The following is a 16132-nucleotide window of genomic DNA, read 5'->3' as shown; positions in this document are numbered from 1 at the left end:
GCCCCACCAAGAGGAGAGGGGTTTCATCCTGATTAGTGCAAGGTGCAAGGGCCAGGACTGGGTTGGGGACCTGCTCTGCTTTCCCTCTTCCTTCCCCAAGCCACTCTCCTGCCAGCAAGTGCCGCTCCGGGGGAAGCTGCCATGCTGCACCTACCCCCAACCCTGCCAGTGCCCCCCACCCCGCAGCAATTGCACAAGGCAGCAACACCCAGAGAGGAGGAAGCAGGAGGGAGATACCCATCGGCACACAGGCAGGGTGATTTCAGCACCCCCACCCCAACTGGCCCCAGAGGCGGTGGCAGTGGCCCACGCTGCACCAGCATGGTCATGGCCGGGCTGTTCATCCTCAGCCTGGGAGGCTCCATCCTGCTCCCAGCATTGGCCCCAGCAGGTAACGGGAGAGCTGGGGCTGAGCGGGCTGCAGGGCTGGTCCCCACGGCCGGGGTGGGAGGTGGAGACCCTGGGCTGGAACACTGCGGTGCAGGGGAGGCTTTGCACTGCCACGCTCGGTGGTCCTGGGCCAGAGCCACTGATGGGTGGCTCCCCAGCACCCATGGGTAGTGCTGGGGTGCTCGGGACACACAGCCAAGAGCAGGACAGACATAGGTGAGAGTGATGCCCAGAGTCCCCAGCAGCTGGTGACCACCTGCACCCACCCACCCACCAGGCACCCAGGGGAGCCGGATCATCGGAGGAAGGGTGGTGGCCCCTCACTCCCGGCCCTTCATCGCCTCCATCCAGGTGGACAGGCAGCACGCCTGTGGGGGCTTCCTGGTGTGGCCCAAGTGGGTGATGACGGCAGCCCACTGCCTGGTTCCCAGGTGAGCCATGCTCCCACGTGGGGCACCTCCCGTGTCCCCCCCCGACACAGCGCAGCCCCCTCAGACAGATACCCCTGTCCCAGGGGGTTATGCAGTCCTGGAGCCCACCCGTGCTCCCCTCGAGCCCACCTCGCCAGCCACCTTCTCCCCCTCCCCAAAGCCCCCCCCTGCTGCAGCAGCACCCACTCAGGGCCCCTCTGCCACAGGCGCGACCCCTCTGTGCGCGTGGTGCTGGGCGCCCACCGGCTGCAGGAGCCCGAGAAATCCCAGCAGGTCTTCAGCATCGTGGACTCCATCGCCCACCCATACTACAACCCCAGCTCGGTGGACAATGATATCCGCCTGCTCCTGGTGAGTCCGCCACATCACCGCCCACAGCAGACTTGCCTGCTGGGAGGTCGTGGGCACCCACCGGCTGGAGCTGGGGCACCCCACACTCTGTGGGACATGGGAGGGAGCTGGGGTGCCCCACGCCCCGTGGGGTGCAGGAGGGAGCAGGGATGCCCCATGCCTGCAGGACACAGGGAGGGAGCCAGGGTTCCCTGTGCCCTGTGGGGTGCAGGAGGGAACTGGGGTGCCCCACGCCCCGTGGGGTGCAGGAGGGAGCAGGGGTGCCCCATGCCTGCAGGACACGGGGAGGGAGCTGGGGTGCCCCATGCCCCGTGGGATGCAGGAGGGAACTGGGGTGCCCCATGCCCTGTGGGATGCAGGAGGGAACTGGGGTGCCCCATGCCTGCAGGACACGGGGAGGGAGCTGGGGTGCCCCATGCCCCGTGGGATGCAGGAGGGAACTGGGGTGCCCCATGCCTGCAGGACACGGGGAGGGAGCTGGGGTGCCCCATGCCCCGTGGGATGCAGGAGGGAACTGGGGTGCCCCATGCCCTGTGGGACATGGGGAGGAAGCCAGGGTGCCCCACGTCCCGTGGGGTGCAGGGGGGAACTGGGGTGCTCCACACCAGCAGGACACCGAGAGGGAGCTGGGGTGCCTCATGGCCCATGGGATGCAGGAGGGAACTGGGGTGCCCCGTGCCCCGTGGGGTGCAGGAGGGACCCGGGGTGCCCTACGGGGCACGGCGGGGAGCTGTCCCCGTGGCCGGCCGACACTAGGTGTCAGTGCTTCTCCGGAGAAGCGGGACCGCACCCCGGGGTGCGATGGAGGCGGCCCAGGACCCACGGACCCCGGCCGGGTGGGCAGCTCCCCGCACCCCTGGGGCAGCCAGTCTCCGGAGCAGAATGGGACCAGCGCAGAGGCTCTGGTGGGTGCTTCTAAAGAGGAAAGGGCAGAGCTGTGGGGGTCAGCGTGAGCAGGGAGCTGGGGCGGGTGTGCAATGGGGTGCAAGGGGCTGGGGGGTCCCAGGCAGGAGCAGCTGGGGGGCTCTGCCTCGGCAGGGCAGCAAAGCCACCCGTGCCCCCGGCTCCCTGCCCAGCTGAACAGGTCGGCCACGCTGAACAAGTATGTGAAGCGGATCCGCCTGCCCTCGCCACACGTTGACCTGAAGCCCGGTACCGTCTGCTACGTGATGGGCTGGGGGGACATCTCCAACTACGGCGACCAGCCCACCGAGCTGATGGAGACCGGCACCACCATCGTCAAGCGGAGCCTCTGCCGAACGCTGTGGCACGGCAAGGTCTCGCACAACATGCTGTGCGGGGCCAGCCGCAACGCCACGCTGCAGGGCGTCTGCACGGTGAGTGCACTCCTGGGCCCCTGCCCCCCCAGCCACCCCCCCACCCCCCCCCCGGAGAACCACTAGCCTCCCTCCCACCCTCTTGCTTTGCAGGGTGACTCTGGGGGACCCCTGATCTTCAGGAAGAAGGTTTACGGCATCGTCTCATTCTCTGGGAACAGATGTGGGGACCGTCGGTACCCTGACATCTACACCAAGATCTCCAACTACATCGACTGGGTGCATGACATTGTGCAAGGGCATCGCCATCGGAAGGGGCAGCTGAAGCCCTAGCCAGGGTTGAGGAGGGGTCCTGGGGGGACATGGGCTGTGGGGAGAGGGCCCCAGGTGTCTTGGCCCTCAGGGCCAAGAGTCCCAGGTCCTCTCAGCTCCAGGGGCTTTGGGAGCTGATGCTCGGGGGACCCAGGCCAGGGCAGGAGACCACCTCTGCCTATGGGTGAGGGGAGGCACGTGCCCCCAGGCTGTACGAGAAGCTCCAGCACCTCACTTGGCCTCTTGCAGCGGCAATATTTTCCTTCCTCAATAGAACCTCGGTCCCAGACCTCTGTACATTCACCTTCCCTCTACCTACCCTGCTCCTCCCTTACAGGGGGGCCACAGCCCCCAGCTCTGGGGCAGCCAGGAGCTCCGGGGACCCCTGCCCCCACACCAGCCCCTGCCCACCCTGATCCTGCTCCAGGGACATGATGGGGAGACCAAAACTGAAGCCAAGACCAAGACCCACCTGCCCTGGGAGCCAGCAGACGTGGGGCTGGGACTTTAGCCCCCTTTAGTCTCCTGATGGGCAGCTGAACCTGGGAGGGCTGATTTGGGCCGGTCCTTAACCCCTCACTGCCCAGGCGACTGCTGCCCTTCTCCATGAGGGCTGGTTTTCCCCAGCTTTCCCCTCTCCTTTCCCTGCCCCACCACAACCCACGCTCTGGCTGCCCCACTGCTCCCCTTCATGCTCCGATCCTTGTCCTGGCTTGTCCTGGGCTGGGTGGCTGGAGCAGGGGGTGCAGGGGAAGGAGGGTAGAGCCAGCCCCCACTCAGGACCAGGCCATGCCCCAGGGGAGCCAGGCTCCGCATCCAGGCACTGCCACCCGACAGAGCATCCCCAGCAGCGCTGGAGCTGCCTTCCCGCCAGGGTGGGGCTCACCGTCCCGTCCCATCCCGTCCCACCCCGTCTCATCCCATCTCGTCTCATCTTGTCCCATCCCATCCCACACCGCACCCTCCCCACCGCGCTATGGGACCCCCCAAACAGGGGAACCACAGACACCTCCTGGGGGCTGATGGGCTCCCAGCCGCCCGGCTGCGCTGGCAGAGCCCACGGGGATCCCACCGGGAGCCTCACCCGCCGCCCCGGCACGCTCAGGCGCGCAGGCGGGTGCTCGCCCCGGGAGGGAGTTGGGGGGCTGTGGGCGCAGGGGCCGGCAGCTGCCCACGCCGGCCAGGGGGATGTGAGCCAAGCAGCTGCCGGGTCTCAGCTGGGACATGCTCATGGCGTGCGGCTTTGCCCGGCGTTGCCGCTGTCTCCAGGGACAGACCCAGACATTCCCTGCTCCCAGTTGTTTGTTTTATCTGCAAATTGCTGGCACGCTGCAGCTGCGGGGTGCAGCCACCCTCCCCGCTCGAGGGGTCCCACAGGAGGCTGCAGCTGACCACAGCATCTGGCACAGGCCATCCCGCGGCCGTGGGGGGCTCCGCTGGGAAGGACAAAGGCCAGGGCAAGGCCAGCATGCCGAGGTCCCCAGAAAGCATCCTCAGCTCTGTGGTCACCGTGGTCCCCACACTGGGGAGCCCAAAGGCTTTGGCTGCCCCGTTCTTTCCTGGTGCAACCCCAGATCCCCACTGCAGGGCTTTGCACAGGGTCAGGGAGATGCAGCCGCTGGCATTGGTGGCCTTGGGGACACTGGGGGACACCCAGCAGAGGACAGACCCCTGCCAAGCTGCCAACCTCCAAGGAAGCCCCAAATCCCCGTGGGCTCCTGGCAGCGGCAGCGTGGGGCAGACTCCCCCAGGATGCCAGGGCAGGGCTGCCAGCCCTGGGGCTTCTGCGTGCTGCCGGGAAGCCTGGAGAGCCGGCGCCTGTCCCAGCTTGTCCCAGACCACCCAAAAACCGGCGGGAAGGAGGCGCCTGACTCACGGCCATGTTGTGGAAACCAAAATCTCCCGCTCATCGGCAGGAGCTGACGTCGCCACCGCAGCCCGTGCCCGGGGGCTTGGCGCGGGGCAGCACGCCAGGTGCTTCGGGGGCCAAACCCTGGGGCTGGGGCAGGCGGAGGGTGGCGAGGTGCCTCGGGGAGGAAGGCGCTGCAGGCGAGCTGTGGAGAAACCCGGGCCACACACCACATGCAGCAAAAGCTGGTGCCAGGGAAAATCCTGGGCTGCTTTATGGCATCTCCTTTACACCCCTGCCCAAAAGTGGGGAGGGCAGGTAGAGAGGGGGCTGCAGGAGGGCCCCCCGCTGTGCCCACCCCAGGTGGAGATGCCACTGACGGGCAGCGGTGCCCAGCCGGGCTCAGCACAGCGCTGGGGCACGGGAGCCACCTGGGTTCAAACCAGGCTGCAGCCTGGGCCGGATCCTGCCTGACGCTCAGCTGAGGCTGAGGGTGCTCGGCACCAACCAGGAGCAAAGGTTTCATTCCCCCTCACCACTTCACGGTGCCTCGGTTTCCCCCATGTAACCCCCTCCCCAGGACCGGGGTGCTGGGGAGTCTCAGTCAGAGCCAACCTGGCCCCAGGAGCCCCCTGCAGCTGTTGGGGCCATGCCGGAGCCCATCCACGTGGCAGGTCCTGAGCCAGGGGTCTGGGGGCTGCGCTGTGCCAGCCCCCCATGCAGGGGGCACAGCCGAGGGGGAAACGACGGTGGCTCCTGTTGAGCTCCAAGTGCCAAGCCGCAGGCTGCCACCCGGGCTCCCGCCGCTGGGGAAGCATCGCACATCAGGACCCAATTAATGGCAGGAATTGTTTTGTGAAATACCAAACCCTCACGGCACGGCCTGATATTGGGAACAGATTTATCTGCGTTGCTGTTTGCTCTTCCCTGCTCTCCCCTTTCCTCCCACTGCAGAGAGGCTGGGCTGGAAAAAAAACCCCAGTGCCAAGCTGAAGCAGATGCAAACCAGAGAGCGGGGCCAAGCCCCTCACCTGCTGCTGGGGGCTCTCCCACCCCCACATCCCACCTGGACCCCCGGTGAGGGGCAAGCAGGGATGCTGCGGGTAGCACAGCCCTGCAGGGGTCAACCCCAGGGGAATGCAGCCGCCTCCTGCGGCCCCAGAACCTGCTGAACAAAACTGGACCCGCAGCACCGTTTATTCTTTTTTTTTTAATTATAATCCAAATTGTAACACAGCTGTAAAATGCCCCTAACGATACCGAATAGGAAATGTGTATGTTCCCCTAGCGTCTGCCTCAGGGATCAGAACGCAATCATACAAAAATAGAAAATTGGGTATTTTTATATATATATATAATATATATATATGACATTTATATAAAGGCAATAGCTTTTCGGTGTCAGAGGTGAGATGGTATTTACACAGGTGACAACACACAAAATGAGAAAAATAAAAATAAATACAGATGGTGTCACAGAGCAGCGGGGGCAGGAGGCAGGGGGCTGTGCAGCCAAGGGGGAGCTGGGCTGGGAGCCCCCGGGGGGGCGGGCAGGGCCATCGCCGCTCTCCTGTCCCCTTCCACCGACCCACGCCCCCACAGCACCCCCAGCAACTCTGCGGTGGGGTCGGGAGCAGAGCGCTGTCCTGGGGCACCACACGGCTGCTTCGCCCAGCGCCAGCCCTGGAAATGCTGCCAGGGGCTGCGGACCCCCCCTCTGCCTGGGCTGCTTTCAAAGCAGTTTGGCCAGGGAGGGACGAAGGGGGGTCTGGGCAGGGGCGCTCTCAGCAGCAGAGGGCTCAGCGGGCCTGGGGGGACAGTGGTGCTCCCCAGTCAGGGCTGCTGTGGCCCACGGTGGGCAGCGCTGCCCACCTGCCATCGCCCCAGCCCCCCAGGCACCGCCATCGCCTCTGAGATGGGTGGGAGCCTGGTCCATATGGGCCCGGGAAAACCTAAACTAAAATCCGTTTTAACATACACATGTTAAAACTTTAGGAGAAAATAACATACATATATATATTTTTTAATATATATATATATATATATATATATAAATATATATCTCTCTCTCCAATCTGCTGCAGCGCCGTGCTGCCTTCCCTGCCGCTGGCAGCCGGGGCTGAGCCCCTCTGGGGAAGGCGAAATCCGGGGAAGGCGAAAGCGCAGATTCCCTCTAGACCTCAAGGTCCCGGCCAGAAACGTCAGCAGAGTACCGAGAATTCAATCCAAAAATAAATAGGCCCAGGGCTGCCAGCCAAGGACACGGGGGGGGCGCAAGGCACAGCAGCATGGACACCCCTCAGCACCTCCCCAGCCACCCAGAAGGGCAGTACGGGCACCGGAGAGGGCACCGGCCACTCTGCCAGGCACTGGAGCATCTCCGGGGGGCTCGGCATCGCTCCGGCCACGCGGGCTGGGAGCCCCCTGCCCTGCTCGCCAGCCATCGGGACCAAAAATCCGGCCCCCTGCGACTGCATAACATACACAGGTATAAATAAGGATCTTTTTATCTTAATAAATATTGGGTATATGGTTTGTACAATATACACATAATGCCCCTGTCTCCTGGGTCCGGCCTCATGGCGAGGGAGGATTCACACATAGTTCTCTTCCACGTTGTCCATCTCCGGGGAGAATCTGGCCGCAGCTGGAAACGGAGCAGGAGAGGGGGAGAAGCGGTGAGGGGGATGCGAGGGGTGGCCAGGCGCTGGGGGTCTGAGCCCGCTCCCCACCCCCTCCCTCCCCCCCCGAACCACCCCACTCACCTGAGCAGCTCCCGTAGTGGCGCACACCGATGGAGCGGCCGCGGTGGCAGGTGGCCCGCCGGAGGTGGCACGCTGAGGGGTAGGTGATGTTGTTGTTGCCGCAGAGGGCACGGTCCAGGCTGGTGGGCTCAGGGCAGGGAGCCGTCCGGCACATCACGCAGTGGGCGCTGCCGGTCTGGTCCACCACGCAGGTGTGGGTGCCAGGGCACACCACGCTGGAGCAGGACTCTGCGGGAAAGAACAGGCAGCCACGGCTGAGCCAGGGACAGCCATCCTCCTCCCACGGCTCCTCTGCCCCAGGCGGGCAGCAGGCATCGCCCCAGGGAAAGACCAGCAGGTCAGGGTTCAGCTGCCTTTAGCTACCAGGGGACGGTAGACCCTCAGGCTGGAGGGTCCTGAGCCCCCCCATCACCACTGCTTGCAGGAACAGGAGCTGGCACGGGCCGACGTCGTGGCTGTGAGGGACCATGTGGCCCTGCAGACCCTGGGCATGGTCCTGCCCGGAGCCTTGCTGTGCGGGGGAGCTGATGTCTGGCTGCAGAGCCTGAGCACATGGGGCTGAGCCCGGCGCAGTGGGATCCAGCTGGGGCACGTGGCCCCACGCAGGTGCCTTGGCAGGGAGAGCAGCAGCCGCCTGGGCCAGGCTGGCAGCCACCGGCGAGAGGGGAAGGGCAGGGTCACCCTGGACCCAACCCATGAGCGAGGGTGGAGGGAGCCTGCGTGGAGAGGATCAGGCCCTGCACAGTGCTCTGCCGAGCTGATGCAGTGCGGGGGGGCGTGTGCACCCCCACCCCCCCACCCCCCGCAACAAAACCCTGGGGTCTGTGCGGCACCTCCCATCCTGGCACAATCCCACGGCGGTGGTGGGAGCACGGTGGGACCCACAGCGCTCCCCGGACACCATAAACACTTTGCAACGCCGTCCCTCCGCCTTCCTCTCTTTCCATGCCGGATTGGAAGGAGATTTGGCATCTGCAACTCCCAGCTCGCAACTCACATTTCTCGCCCCACATTTCCCTGTGCAGTCCAGAGCTTGACAGACAAAGTATTTCAGAGAGGAGGGCTGGCAAAAATAATCATAATAATCCTGACAGTTCTTGGCAGGGCAAGGAGCATTGCTGCTCTCTTTAACAAAAGAACAGAAAAAGGGGCTTGATGTTTGTAAGTGACATTTTACGGACTGTTATTCCTCAGCCTGCGGCAAGGCTAAACCCTCGTTGCACTGACAGGCATCATTGCCGTCCCCACCGGGGTGGCTGGGCCGTGTCCTGGGGTGGCCAGTGGCTGCCAGCCGGCCAGTTGCCAGCTCTGAGCACAGCGAGGTCGGTGCTGAGGGATGTGACTCCCCCATGGGCCAGGGTCCACTGGTACCCATCGCACTGGGCTGGCTGCGGAGCACGTTCCCCCTCACCAGGCACACAGCCCTGCACTGGGACAGACCTTCCCTCCCCAGGCACAGCAGGGGCACTGACTACAAACCCTCCATGCCGTGCCGGTGCTGCTACCAGCCTCGGGGACAACTGGAGCAGCCGGTGCTCCGTGCTCGGGGCAGGACAGCTCCTCCCCAGAACACACTGCCCACAGTGGGGAGAACTGGGGAGACCCAGCTTCCCAGGTGGGAGAAGGGATGCTGCACCCATGCACGCTCGCCTGACGCAGCGGAACGACCCTTCCTTGCTGCAGCAGAGCAGCTCATGGTGTGCTGGGAGAGCAGACCCATGCTGCCATTCATCCCTTTCCATGCGGGTGCAGCTCAGAGCAGTCCCACACAGAGCTGGGAGCAGGAGAGCCACAGGGGACGGGACAGGATGGAGACAGGATGAAACAGGGTGGGGGAATGACCAGACCTACTTTTGCATTTGCCCTGGTACATCACTTCGAGGTCGGGGTGGTCTCTGCACTTGGCCGTCAGCAGGTCGCACTCGTCTCGGTAGGTGTAGCCGTCGGAGCCGCAGACCTGCAGCTTGCGGGGCAGGCTGGAGCAGTCGGGGGCACAGGCGCACTGCGGACGCCCGTGCTTCATCTTGCAGACCTTGTCGGGGCCACACACCACCCCCTCGCAGCTCTCTGGGGACAGAGGGGAGCAGCACGTGAGGATGTGACACCAGCTGCCCCTCCCCCCCCCCGCCCCTCGCCAAGGGCAGGATCTGTCCTGCACAGCCTGGCTGGCACCCCAGCCACGCACGGTGACACCAACTGGGGCAGCACCAGCATCAGCCCCCAGGGTCCCCAGTCCTTCCCGGGGTCACAACACGCACGCTGACGCCGAGCTGCCCTGAGCAGCATCTGGATCTGCTCAGCTCCGCCAAGGAGCAGGTCGTTGGCTGGTGCTCCACGCAATCATCCAGCACTCGCCCCAGCCAGAGCCCCGGCCCTCCGCTCAGCACCAGCTAACTCATTTCTATGTATTTATTTTTTGGAAGGAGACATTTCTTTTTCTTGTGCAATGGAAAAAAATCTATCTCTGCAAGGCCCCAGCTCCTCCAGAAGGAGCAGGGCTTCGCAAGTTGTCTGGGCAATCAAGAACGCCGCTTCCACCAGACAATACCCAGCCCTGTTTCGCTCCAGGCCTCCGTGACTTGAACACAAGAGCGGGACACAGCAGTGAGCGCAGCTCCCCAGACAGGCAGCAGCTTTGTCCCCTGGGTCACCTCCCAGCCAGCACAGGGGCTGGGTTCAGAGGGTCCCGCCAAGCACCCGGTGCTGCCCCAGGGCCGTGCCCACGCTGGCGGGGACAGAGAGGGGCCACCGACCCTGAGCAGGGACCCATCCCATACAGGGGTGCCTCTGCGGGGAGAGGGGAAGGGGTCAGCGCCCAGACCAAGCGGGGATGGGAGATCTGGCTGGAAGCCCCTTGGCCCCCAGGAGCACACACAAAGCCCTCACCCCAGAGGAACTCTTTGCCCTGATCGTGGGATACGGGCGATGCTGGGAGCCGAGGGGCTGCCTCCGGGTACAGGGAGCCATCAGCACCCACGGGAGGGCCTGGCAGGGCCGAGAAACTTCCCAAGAGAGGGATTCTCCCCCCCAGCAGGAAGGATTCCCGCAGACAGGGTGTGTGCTGGGAGCTGTTGGGAGCTACCGAGGGGGATTTCCCTACTGGAGAGGGGTCACTTTGGGAGACTGCAAGGGGGAGGAGGAGGAAGGGGAAATTCCCCGTCTGCTTGGCCCGGCTCTCCCCAGGGGAAATTCCCTGGTGGGAGACAGTCTCCCAGTTTGCTCCCTGGTTTCCAAAGCTGGGGCCTGCCCAAGGGAAGGGGAGAGCAGCAGGCTGAGCCCCAGCAGCATCTGTGCGCAAAGCCGCAGGGATGAGACCCCAGGACAGAGGAGCACGGCCCCAGGGCTGCCAGAGTGAGTGGGACCCCCGTCACCCTCTGCTCTGTGTCACGGTCACTGGCACAGCAGGGTCCATCTGTCCAAACCGTCTGAGCAAGGGAGGGAGGCAACTGGACCCCCTGCCCGTGACCCTGACCCCGCAGCCCGGCTCTCGCCCCTGCGCCGGGTCCCTGGGGGGGACACCACATCCCCAGCAGCTGGAGCCAGGAATTTCACGTCGCCACCAGAGACCCATCGCGGAGCCCCCGGGGCCTGGCCAGCACCTTCCCGCGGGGCTCGGCCGCCCCGGCTGCTGGCGCGGGGCTGGTGGCTGCAGCCCACTTTATCCTGGAGTAACCTCTCCCGGCCCTGGAGCCCAGGGAGCCGGAGCACAGCTCGTCTCATCCGCCCTTTTCCAAGGCCTCCAGCTCGCTGGAGCCCGGTGGGGAGCAGCACCAGCTCCATCTGGATGGGACAGGCAGGGGCTTTCTGAAGGGTGGGGAGTTGCGGTGTACGTGCTGGCCAGGCTCTCCGGTGGTTCCAAAGGTCCTGCTCCCAGACCCCGATGATCCCCAGGAGTCACAGCCCCCGCTGCAGGCTGTGGCTGCTGGCAGCCCCCCACGTTCCCCAGCATCACCACAGAGGTAAGGGCAGACCCCCAGGATGAGGGCTGCCCATCCCCACTGCGCTCTGCCCTGGGCACTGGGGAGCCACGCTCCCTGACCAGTCCCCGGAGAGGGTCCCAGTGTTCCTGGCACCCACCGAGCGGGGCCAGCCTGCTCAGCCACTACGGGGCCAAGCCCACAGTGGGAGATGGGGCAGAGAGCCAGGGCCAGGATCTCATCCAGCCTTCAGCCAGCACAGGGTGCAGCCGTGACCTGTGCCAGGACGGGGCCAAGGGGCAGCCGGGGTGGCAGCACTGGAGAGCACGGAGGGGCTGGAAGTGGTTTTGTTAAAAAACATTTTTCCCCCCCTGTAAGCAAATAACGACATGACCTTCCAAAGACCTGCTCCTGCCTCCTGCGGTCAGCAGGTCCTTGAGCATGTTCTCACACAGCCACGCAAGTGCGACTGGGGGATCCGCGCCTCCAGCGCACGCCAAAACATCTGGCGGGGCTGGAACTCACAGCTGGAGAGTTTCCACTTCTGGAACTGCCCATTACATAAAGCCATTTCACACACACACTGGGAGGAGGAAGGGGGAGCTGAGGGGAAGAAATAGATCTTTTTTCCATAAAAAAACACAACCAAAAACCTTCAGAAGTTTCCCTCTGAGCAGACCTGGCAAGGGCCAGGCTGGGAGGCTCCAGCCACAGCAGAGTTAACCTGGGAACAGGGAGCCCCAGCTCAACTTCTTGCACTTGGGCTGCCCAGCCAAGGCCCAGGTCAGGCATCCCACTCCACAGGGGAAACAAAAATACACACAAAATGAGCTGCCAGGGATGGAGGCTGTCCCACAAGCCCTGGCCCCATGGCAGCATCCCTCCCAGAGCTGCAGCAGCAGGAACATGGGGTCAGTGGTCCCTGGGGTCTCTGTGCTGTCCCAGACAGCCCAGGAAGGCACCCAAGAGTCCTGCCTGGTGAGGGGCAACCCAGTCCCGTCGCTGCTGCTTCACCCAGAGCTGCGGGCACCGAGCATCCTCCCCAGGGATCTGAGCATCCCTCCCAGGCAGAGCTGAGCCCTGCAGCAGCCCACTCACCCCACAGCCACGCTCACCTTTGCAGGGGTGGCAGGTCACCAGCCCCAGGAAGCCCAGTAGGCTGATCTTGTTGCCTGGGTAGGTGTAATTAGACCAGGCCACGTCCACATTGCCGTTGGCACAGCATTCCTCCCATGTCACGCCTGTCTTCAGGATCATGGTGCACTTGGCCTCCTTCCCCTGCTGCAGCCAGCAGATCCCACCTGCAGAGAGGTCAGAGGGTGAGGTGTCCCTGCTGTGCCAGGCCACCGCGCAAAGGGCAGTGAGACCCCCGCCACAGCCAGGCCGCCCATGGGGCAGAGGCACGGGGACCGCACCAGTGCCTGGGAAAGGCTGGCACAGGATGGGCTGGGGAAGGTAAAGACGCTCCGTGCTGGCTCCCATCTCTGCTGTGACACAAGGGCAGTCCCAGAGCCAGCGTCCCTGTGGGTCCCCAGCACAGTGGGGCAGCTCCGTGCCCGCGCTGCCACCCCATGCCCTGGGCTGCGGGCAGCCCGGCTCCTCTGGCCAAAGCCAGCACTGGGACCGCAGGGATGTACCAGTTACCTCAGCACTCACAAGCAACGCTCCAGGAGATGCCCAGCCAGCTGGCCAGGATCTGGGCTTGCAGCTTACCCCCTTGCCCTGCCCCCCCCCCCCCCCCCGCCTGCATCGCTGCCTAACTCCTGCCTGGCCCCAAGCAGAGGGGGCTCCAGCCCAGGGAGGATGAGCAGAGCGGGGCCGGCAGGCACCCATGCTGCAAGGGCTGGATCCCCTGACATGCACCAGCAGCCCCACAGAGGGACAAGGACTGTCCCCACAGCACAGAGACCAGACGCCCACAGCCTCTGCAAGGAGCATTTGAGCCATGGGCTGGAGAACAGGGCACTTGACATGGCCCTTGGGATGGGGCCAGCCCAGCAGCATCGGATCCCTCTGAGTCAAAAGGCTGTTTGTTCCTTAACCCCACGAGCGAATCTTTTTTTTTTTTTTGTGAGTGATTCCTTTGCAATTTCCGCCTCTGCAAACCAGCCTCTTCTGACGCTTATTTGGGTTTATGCTCTCATTAGCTGCGTTTGAGGTTTGTTAAACAGCTAAAGATGTGAAGGAGGGATGGGGGAAGGGACGGATCCTGCTGGTGCCAGGCTGGAGTTGCTCCCCTCCAAAGCAGGGATTCACCCTGCCCCAAAGCAGAGTCCGCACCCACCTCAGACCCCAGGTGTGCCCCCTGCTCCCTCCCATGCACTCTATTTTGGTTTGGCCAAAAGCACGTGGGGCTCCCAGCCTGGCTGCAGCCTGTGACAGCTCCGCGGGGCAGCCACGGATGGAGCAAACCCTCAGGAACCAGTGGCCTGGACACCTCTGGAAGCATCAGCCAGGCCAACATGCCTCTGCCATCGGTGGGTTTGTCCTCCATGGATTTGTCTAACGGCTCTTTCCAGCCCATTTGTCCTTTACAACACCCCATGGCCCCAGTTCCCCCACGGTACCTGGTACCCTGGGAGCCATATCCTGCCTTGGGACCATGCTTGCCCCACAACTGCAGCCATGCAGAAAGTGATCCCAACTGCAATGGGACAGATCCACACACCCTCTGCCCACAAGACCGGTCTTGGGCACACCCTGGGTCAGCAGCAACAGGGCACCCACTGCCTCCCGTGCCATGCTGGGACGCCAACAAGGGACATGCCCCAGGCAGGGCGATGGAGCCCACCCCCCCTGTGGCTGGATCAAGGCATCTGTGGGATGGAGGAGCCAGCATGGGGCTCATGGGGCACCCCATCCTCGGTGTTTCCCCAGCACTCCAGCCACGAGGGCGCAGTGCTCCAGCACGCAGCGTGGCTAGAGGACCTGGGCTCTGGCCAAAGGGACACAGTGTGTCCCTGCCTGGGGCCTTCCAGTGGTTGTACTTGACCCTGTGGAGCAGCCAGCAGCAATCCTGCGGGCTGGGGTGCTGCCAAACACGATCACAGGGGCTACGGCGGCACCAGTGGCCTCGTGGCAACCTGCCCCATCCTTCGGGGCATCCTGACCCGCCGCTCCCCACGGAGCGTGGCTCCTGCCCACGCGAGCAGGGAGCGATGGAGGCGCACGGCATCGTGCGAGGGGGCAGATGGAAACTCCAGCACTGCTGCGGGAGTGCTGACACTGGAGCAGCAGCAGTCACGGCTCCGCAGTACTGGGAAGGGCTCCTGGAGCCCCAGCCCGGGGTCACGGGTGGCCTGGGTGTCGGGACAGCTCCCCTACGAGGGAAGGGCCACCACAGAGCCCGGCCACCTCCCCAGTGCCCGTGAGCACTGCCAGCACCGTCAGCTGAACCGGGAGGGGTTCGAGCTGCAAACTCCACACCCAGTACGTGAACTGGCCACCGATCCCAGCTCCCCCAGCCCCGTGGCACGGCTCCCCTGACCCCAGCATGGGGGTGACCCCAGCCTCGTGGGGAACCGGGCCCCGCAGCCCCGTGGGGGGCCGGCCAGGCTGCTGTGGCCGTCACCCCCGTGCCAGGGCACGGCGGGGGTCGGGGGGCCAGGGTCGGGCACCAGCAGTGCCACAGCACGGGACTTGGCAGCAGGGCCATGCAGGACCCCCGGGGAACTCGCTCCTGCTGTGGCAGCACCGGGGGCCTGATGGAGGGGCAGCTGCGGGCCGGGGGCCACCCGAGCGGCACCCCCGGGCACCCCCCGCTGGCAGGCACCCACGCACCTCCCGGTAAAACGGGCTCCCAGCCCCGCGGCCAGCACCCACCCGGGGCGGCGGCTGCCGGCAGCGCCCGCGGTGTGCGGGAAAGGGCGGGGGGGGCATAGCCCGGTAACGGCCCCGGGACCAGGGGCAGCCCCTGCCCCACGCACCTGCCGGCGGGCGGCGGGCAGGCGGCCCCGGTGCCCCCCCCCGCCCCGGGATCCCCCCCGGGCGGCACTCACCGTGCGCGGCGGCGGGGCTGCAGAGGGCGAGCAGGCAGAGCGCCAGCCGCAGCGGCATGGCCGGGCCGGGGCGGCGGGACGGGCCGGGACGGGGCCGGGACGCTCCGGCGACCTGTTGCCTGTGAGGCGGCGGCGGGGCCGGCGGCGTTATAAAGCGGCGGGGCGGCGTGAATCACCGGGCGGGGCGGTGGCGGCGGCGGGGGGGGGCCGCGGCCGGGGGCGGGGGCAGCGGGAGGGGGGGCTCGGGGAGTGGGGGGCGTGAGGGGCGTGAGGGGGTGCGGAGCGGCGGGGTAGGGGGGGGGGGCGAGGGGTGTGTGCCAGCGGGGGTCTGCACGTCCCCGCCGGAGGGTGTCCGGTGGGTGCGGGTGTCAGTGGGGATGTGGCGGGGGTCCCGCGGGCCGGGCACCCCCAGCTGGACCGCGCAGGGATGGAGATGGGGCGGTGCGGGAGCGCCCCTCCTGCTCGGGTGGAGGGGGGGGGGGCGTGGGGGGGGCGGCAGAGCCCGGCAGCGGAGGAGGGGCTGGGGCAGGGAGAGCAGAGCTCTGTCCTGGCAGACCCCGGGGTGGGGGGGGACTGCCGTGGCCTGGGTGCTGCCCCCCTGCCCGACCCTGTCCCACCCGCACGGCTGCTCCTTCCCCACCCAGCCAGCCTCGCATGAACCCTCTGTCTGCCTCCTCTCACCCTCCTCCTCCCCGCAGCAGCCCCGTCTGGCATCAGAGTTACCGTAAGGGCTGTGTCATGTGGCTCCTTTCATCTTTGCTCCCCAAACACCGGCACCCGGCATCACCCACCCTGTGCCAGCAGGGAAACTGAGGCACCCCTGGCTCCTGCTGCCTCAACCC

The 16132-nt window shown here is 65.5% G+C and overlaps 2 protein-coding genes across 2 annotated transcripts; one reads left to right on the top strand and one right to left on the bottom strand.

Annotated features, from left to right (window-relative positions):
* The first annotated feature begins 141 nt into the window (after positions 1 to 141).
* On the top strand, positions 142 to 3050 carry PRSS57 (serine protease 57). Its single transcript, XM_005240882.3, has 5 exons — positions 142 to 391; positions 668 to 821; positions 1028 to 1172; positions 2249 to 2509; positions 2603 to 3050. The coding sequence occupies exons 1-5, from the start codon at positions 142 to 144 to the stop codon at positions 2780 to 2782; spliced, it is 990 nt and encodes a 329-aa protein (XP_005240939.3). The 3' UTR covers positions 2783 to 3050.
* A 4051-nt stretch (positions 3051 to 7101) lies between these two features.
* FSTL3 (follistatin like 3) lies at positions 7102 to 15414 on the bottom strand. Its single transcript, XM_055806858.1, has 5 exons — positions 15291 to 15414; positions 12408 to 12593; positions 9227 to 9442; positions 7376 to 7603; positions 7102 to 7257 (listed from the first exon to the last, which is right to left on the bottom strand). Exons 1-5 carry the CDS (start codon positions 15346 to 15348, stop codon positions 7205 to 7207), a joined length of 741 nt encoding a protein of 246 aa, XP_055662833.1. The 5' UTR covers positions 15349 to 15414; the 3' UTR covers positions 7102 to 7204.
* Positions 15415 to 16132: the final 718 nt, after the last annotated feature.

The sequence above is a fragment of the Falco peregrinus genome, chromosome 5 (genome assembly GCF_023634155.1).
Source record: "Falco peregrinus isolate bFalPer1 chromosome 5, bFalPer1.pri, whole genome shotgun sequence".
In the NCBI taxonomy this organism is placed as follows: domain Eukaryota; kingdom Metazoa; phylum Chordata; class Aves; order Falconiformes; family Falconidae; genus Falco; species Falco peregrinus.
Note: the sequence above shows the minus strand (reverse complement) of the source record. Positions and strands in the feature narration are given on the sequence as shown.

What these genes read in the sequence shown, in the direction of transcription:
- PRSS57 (XM_005240882.3), top strand. Translation starts at nt 142, where the DNA reads ATGCTGCACCTACCCCCAACCCTGCCAGTGCCCCCCACCCCGCAGCAA. An exon ending in ATGATATCCGCCTGCTCCTG is followed by an intron (nt 1,173 to 2,248) that starts GTGAGTCCGCCA and finishes CTCCCTGCCCAG; the next exon opens with CTGAACAGGTCGGCCACGCT. An exon ending in CGCTGCAGGGCGTCTGCACG is followed by an intron (nt 2,510 to 2,602) that starts GTGAGTGCACTC and finishes CTTGCTTTGCAG; the next exon opens with GGTGACTCTGGGGGACCCCT.
- FSTL3 (XM_055806858.1), bottom strand. Translation starts at nt 15,348, where the DNA reads ATGCCGCTGCGGCTGGCGCTCTGCCTGCTCGCCCTCTGCAGCCCCGCC. An exon ending in GTACCAGGGCAAATGCAAAA is followed by an intron (nt 7,604 to 9,226) that starts GTAGGTCTGGTC and finishes TCTTTCCCGCAG; the next exon opens with AGTCCTGCTCCAGCGTGGTG. An exon ending in CCACTACGGGAGCTGCTCAG is followed by an intron (nt 7,258 to 7,375) that starts GTGAGTGGGGTG and finishes CTCCGTTTCCAG; the next exon opens with CTGCGGCCAGATTCTCCCCG.